This window comes from Cetorhinus maximus, chromosome 7 (genome assembly GCF_964194155.1).
Source record: "Cetorhinus maximus chromosome 7, sCetMax3.hap1.1, whole genome shotgun sequence".
NCBI classification, from domain to species: domain Eukaryota; kingdom Metazoa; phylum Chordata; class Chondrichthyes; order Lamniformes; family Cetorhinidae; genus Cetorhinus; species Cetorhinus maximus.
The window spans coordinates 3,034,192-3,040,707 of NC_135885.1; the positions used below are offsets into that span (position 1 = coordinate 3,034,192).

General features: G+C 50.2%; 1 protein-coding gene across 1 annotated transcript in view; it reads left to right on the plus strand.

Annotated features, from left to right (window-relative positions):
• The window catches only part of LOC144682529 (short transient receptor potential channel 2-like), a 50,692-nt gene extending 49,557 nt beyond the window's left edge, over positions 1-1,135 (plus strand). The window contains exon 13 of the mRNA XM_078544948.1: positions 501-1,135. Coding sequence (XP_078401074.1) covers positions 501-931 — 431 coding nt within the window. The 3' untranslated portion in view covers positions 932-1,135. The remainder of the gene's footprint in view (positions 1-500) is intronic.
• The last annotated feature ends 5,381 nt before the right edge of the window (positions 1,136-6,516 follow it).

A 6,516-nucleotide genomic window follows, 5' to 3' on the forward strand; every position in this document is an offset into this window, starting at 1 on the left:
TGTCAGAGGGTCAGTACTGAGGGAGTGCTGCACTGTCAGAGGGTCAGTACTGAGGGAGTGCTACACTGTCAGAGGGTCAGTACTGAGGGAGTGCTACACTGTCAGAGGGTCAGTACTGAGGGAGTGCTGCACTGTCGGAGGGTCAGTACTGAGGGAGCGCCGCACTGTCAGAGGGTCAGTGCTGAGGGAGTGTGGATGAGACGCTTAACTGAGGTGCACAAAAAGACCCCAAACCCACTATTTGACGAATGGAAGAGGAGTCCTTGCTGGTGTTCTGGCCAATAGTTACTCCTCCATTTCCATCAGTAAAAACAGATCACGTGGTCATTGCCACTTTGCTGTTTGTGGGATCTTGCTGTGCACGAATCTGCCACCACATGTCGTACATGAGAGCAAGCGACTACGATTCGAACAGATTTCATGGGCTCCGATGCCCTTCGGGGAGTCCGGGTCTTCCGGTAGGTGACGCAGAATTTACAAGCTCACACTTTCTATTACAGACCTCGGCAATCGCCTCACCGATTTGGGCAAGTTTGTGGGCCGACTGCAGTCCGAGATCAAGCGGTTACGGTACAGCATGGGCGCAGCCAGCAGCGCCACCAAATCCAACGACGCCACCGCCGTCCTCGGCAAATACATCCTCGGGGCGCGGAACCGTTTCCAGGAGGCCGACCAGGAACTGGACTCCGACTCCCCCAAGTCGTCCTTCAAGGTCACCGTCCACCAGAACTCGGACGAGGGGCTCGAGCCTCCCCCAGCCAGCCAGGCGGCCGGGAAGGAGGAGGATGGCGAAGACTGTCCACCCTACCCCAGCGAGGGGGCGGGGGCCAGCGCTTCCTCTGACCCAGACCCGGGGCCCGGGGCAGGCGATGCTCCCTCCGCCGAGAAGGACGGAGGAGACTCCAACAAGCCAGGAGAGGAGAAGGACTGAGCGGAGGAGAATGAATCGCTGAGAACCGAGATTGGGAATTTAACTCTCCCCAGCGGGTCTGCTGGACAATAAAGTGAAAACACTTTGCACGCCCTCTGCCGCAGCATTATTACAGTCTAACTCGCTAATCTCATCGCTATTATCTAACGTAAGGAAGACAGCAAATGATCTTTCAGTAAATGCTATCGCACCATTAACTCAAATAAACTCTTGGTTTTTTCTTTATCCAAAAGCAAAATACTGCGGATGCTGGAAATCTGAAATAAAAACAGAAAATGCTTGGAAAAACTCAGCAGGTCTGGCAGCTTCTAACGGAGTTAATGTTTCAGGGCAGTGACCCCTCAACAGAACTGGGAAAAGTTAGAGATGTGATAGGTTTTGAGCCCTGGGGGTTGGGGGGGTGTGTGTGACGAGGGTAAAAGGAATGTCTGTGATCGGCTGGAGTGAGAGATACGATCCTTTCCTGCCTTTCACCCTATCGCATTCCTTTGTCACTCCCCCAGGGCTCAAAACCTATCACATCTCTTAACTTTTCCCAGTTCTATTGGAAGGGTCACTGACCTGAAACATTAACTCAGTCTCTCCCGCGGCAGAGGCTGCCAGACCTGCTGAGTTTTTCCAGCACTTTCTGTTTTTTGTCTTTTACTTTTATGTCTAGTTTGTAGGGATTGAAGCATTAGAAGGAGTGGGGTGTAAGGATGTAACATATTTGGATTTCTTGGACTCAGGAGGAAGCTCAGAGCATTTCTGGTTGGGACAGGTGAGCAGAATGGGATCGCAAACTGGCTGTAAAATAGAAACCAGAGGATATAGGGATCAAATGGACATCAATAAAGATAAAGATGAGCTGGTACATTTTGGTACGAGCAATAAGGGGCTAAATGGGGTAAAAGAGGAGCAAGATCCAGGGGTACAGATACACAAATCTGTACAAGTAGTGACGCAGGTTACTGAAGCCAGAAAGAAAGCTGAAGCACTGGGACTTATTTCGAGATAGATGGGGAAGTTATGTTAAACTTGTATTGAACCTTGATGGACCACATTCGGAGTAACTGTGCACCAATCTGGTCCCTACTTTATAAAAAACGATAGAGACACTAGATTAAAGGCTTAACAAAGATTTCCAGGGTGAGATCAGAATTGAGAGGTTATCATTATCTGAAAAACTGGAAACCCTGTAGAGAAGAGAAGGCTGAGGGGTGACCTGATAGAGATCTTTAAAATTACGGAGGGGATTGATACGAAGGGGTAGACACAGAGAAGATGCTTCCATTTGTCAGAAGTTAGAGGCCATTGGTATCAAATCCAATCCAACCAGAAATTCAGGAGAAACTTCTTGTGGTGAGAATGTTGAGAATGTGGAACTCGCTCCCACAGGGAGTGCTCGAGGTGAATAGTGCAGATGTCTTTAAGGAGAAGCTGGACAAACACATGATGGGAAAAGGAACAGAAGGATATGGTGATAGGGTGAGAGGAAGAGGGGTTGGGAGGAGGATAAACACCAGCAGGGACTATCTGGGCCGAATAGCCTGTTTCTGTGCTGTGAACCTGGTGTAAAGGGGATTGGATTGGGCAGTGAGAATGACACAAGCCTTTGATCTCTGGGAGCTGACATTCTAAACCAGCCCAGGAGGAGGCGATGGATATCTCTGCTGTGATTCACGAAATGAGTTTTGGACATTCTGAGCTCAGTTCCAAACCTTCTCTCATGTGGCACTAAATTCATAAACAGTCAGTGAAGGAGGTTGTGTAGAAGGAGCTTTACTCTGTATCTCACTGGTGTTCGATGCTGGGATTGAGTATCTGAAACGGAGTTCTATTTCTCCACACTGTCATCCCTCAACATAAAGTGTGTGCTCCAAGCCCGAACCTCACCGCCACGTTCACGGGTTTGTTTAAATCCTGCTTTCTTCAGCTTGCCCCCTCCCACCCCCCCCACATCCTCAGTGTGTTTGAGAATGCGAGGGGTGAGTGGAGGTTCTGGTGGAGGCTGACTGAGAGCCGGCCTGTGTTGGGAACCTGAGCTCAGTGACTCACAGTGAGCTGGACTGAGAACAATGTAAATCCTGAGGAGGTGAGAGACCAGGAGCGGGGAGCGTGCAGTATTAACCCCTGAACACAGCAGTGAGTGAGCCTTGACGGATGGAGCGCAACAGCATTTTGACCAATTGTAAGAGCATTTGAATTAAAGAGCGAGTCTCACTGTAAAAGGCCAACTACTGAGTCCCTTGTGAAATTTGTTCTCGCTCCTCCCACTCCACTATTTCACACTGAATGTGTTCCATTCTCCAATGGTTGCGCAGTAGGTCACAGTATTGCTGTGGCTCGGTGGGAACTATTCCTGTCTCTGAGTCAGAACATTGTGAGTTCAAGACCAACTCAAGAGACTTAAGGATAAAATACAAACTGTTGCACTGTAAGAGGGTCAGTACTGAGGGAGTGCTGCACTGTCAGAGGGTCAGTACTGAGGGAGTGCCGCACTGTCAGAGGGTCAGTATTGAGGGAGTGCTGCACTGTCGGAGTGGCTGTACTGAGGGAGTGCTGCACTGTTGGAGTCTCAGTACTGAGGAAGTGCTGCACTGTCGGAGGGTCAGTACTGAGGGAGTGCCGCACTGTCAGAGGGTCAGTACTGAGGGAGTGCTGCACTGTCGGAGGGTCAGTACTGAGGGTGCGCTGCACTGTCGGAGGGTCAGTACTGAGGGCGTGCTGCACTGTTGGAGGGTCAGTACTGAGGGAGTGCTGCACTGTCGGAGGGTCAGTACTGAGGGAGTGCTGCACTGTCAGAGGGTCAGTACAGAGGGAGTGCCACACAGTGTTGGAGGGTCAGTACTAAGGGAGTGCTGCACTGTCAGAGGGTCAGTACTGAGGGAGTGCTGCACTGTCGGAGGGTCAGTACTGAGGGAGTGCTGCACTGTCGGAGGGTCAGTACTGAGAGAGTGCTGCACTGTCAGAGGGTCAGTACTGAGGGAGTGCTGCACTGTCAGAGGATAACTGGAGGTTCCCATCTGCTTTCTCCGAAATGCCAGGCACTATTTCAGCGATGAGTAGGAGAGTTCTCCACAGTGTCCAGGATAATATTTACTGGACAGCAACATAAATTTTGGTAATCGGGTTTCTGGCTGTGCAGAACATGAAGTTCACCTGATGTCATTGAAAGTGATTCATTGGATACAAAGGGTTTTGAGGCGTTACCGAGATTTCTGAAGAGACAGAGTGAGGAAAATTCACACCCCGACCCTGACTGAAATTCAAATGCAGAATCTGCTGACTGGAGACATCGAGGTCAGAGCTCATGGTGGATCACAGGAGAGTGCGGAGAGACATTTGATTGCGAGTAAAGGGAGATCAGCATCACCCAGCACCTTTCAAATCTGTCAGAAATGTTTCTGTAATGAGCTCACGTTAAGGTCCCTGTGGGGCATGGGGACTGTTGTTATCCTATTGACTGACTGAAACAGGCCAGTCACAGATTGTTTATCGCAATCTGCCCCTATTGGGAACCAAACTAGACCCATAGCTCATTGGCTGCTCCCCTGACATGCTCATCATCCGCACCTTACTCCAGTCACTCAGCTGAAAAGATAGACACTATCACCACATCAACAATTAGTTGCCTTTACCTAATGCCTTTTAAGCAATAAATTGCCCAAGTGAGTTTCGTAGGAGCGATTATAAAACAAAATTTGACTTTGAGCTCAATAAGAACTTAGAGCCATAGAGTCCTAGAGGTTTACAACACAGAAAAAGGCCCTTCGGTCCATCGAGTCTGCGCCGGTCAAACAAGTACCTAACTATTCTAATCCCATTTTCCAGCACTAGGCCCATAGCCTTGTTGCCATGTGGCATCGCAAGTGCACATCCAAATACTCCTTAAATGTTATGAGGGTTTCTGCCTCTACCACCCTTTCAGGCAGTGAGTTCCAGATTCCCACCACCCTCTGGGTGAAAAAATTCTTCCTCACATCCCCTCCAAACCTCCTGCCCCTTACCTTAAATCTATGCCCCCTGGTTATTGATCCCTACACCAAGGGGAAAAGTTCCTTCCTGTCTACCCTATCTATGCCCCTCATAATTTTATGCACCTCAATCATGTCCCCCCTCAATCTCCTCTGCTCCAGGGAAAATAACCCCAGTCTATCCAATCTCTCCTCATAACTAAAACTCTCCAGCCCAGGCAACATCCTGGTAAATCTCCTCTGCGCTCTCTCTAGTGCAATCACATCCTTCCTATAATGCGGATTCCAGAACTGCACGCAATACTCTAGCTGTGGCCTAACCAATGTTTTATACAGTTCCAGCATAACCTCCCTGCTCTTATATTCTATGCCTCGGCTAATAAAGGCAAGTATCCCATATGCCTTCTTAACCACCTTATCTACCTGTCCTGCTACCTTAAGGGATCGGTGGACATGCACACCAAGGTCCCTCTGATCCTCGGTCCTTCCCAGGGTCCTACCATTCATCGTGTATTCCCGTGCCTTGTTTGTCCTGCCCAAGTGCATCACACTTATCCACATTAAATTCCACTTGGCATTCATCAGCCCATCTGACCAGCCCGTCTATATCCTCCTGTAATCTAAGGCTATCCTCCTCACTATTTACCACCCCACCAATTTTCGTGTCATCCGCGAACTTACTGATCTACCCTCCTATATTATTTATTAGGAAGAGAGGGGCAGAAGGGAGAGGAGGCCGGGTGTCCCAATGCAGCTTCCAGGGGAGGGTCCTGTGGGAGGAGAGGCGCAGGCACAAGGGGGGCAGGGCCAGCAGGTAGCCCAGGGTGGAAGTGGCTGCAGAAGATGCCACTATCCTGCTGCCAGGGTTTACAGGCAGTGATGCAGCTACCTCAATATGTCCGAGGTGCAATGCCGAAGGAGACTATGACTCCCTGGAGACAGTGACCTCCATTTCCAGATGATCGGGCCTGAGATCAGCTCTGACTGTGGGGGTGGACACCCCATGTCAGTGGCTCTGAAGGTCACAGTGGTCCTAACTTCTATGCCTACGGCTCTTTCCAGGGGTCAGTGGGGGATCTGTGTGGAGTGTCCCAATCAACTGTCCACAGCTGGTGACAGAAGCTCTGTTCAGACAGGTACTGACCTTTATTCTTTACCGTATGGATGAAGCCAGCCAGGCTGAGTGAGCCAGAGGCTTTGCAGCGATTGCTGGCTTCCCCCGTGTCCAGGGTGCTATAGACTGTACACATGTGGCCATCAAGGCGCCAGCAGGTGAGCCCAGTGCCTTCATCAACAGGAAGGGCTCCCACTCCATGAACGTGCAGATAGTGTGTGATCACAGGATGCAGATTCTACAAGTCTGTGCAAGGTACCCAGGCAGCTCCCATGAAGCTTACATCCTGAGACACTCCCAGGTGCTGAGGCTATTCAGTGCTCCAGCCCGACTGGATGGATGGCTGCTGGGTGACAAGGACTATCTGTTGTAAAGGTGGCTCATGATGTCTCTCCGCCACCCAGAAACAGAGACAGAGCAGCGTTATAATAGGAGCCACGCCTTCACAAGGGCGGTGATAGAGAGAACCATAGGTCTTTTCAAGATGCACTTCTGAAGCCTGGACCATTCAGGGG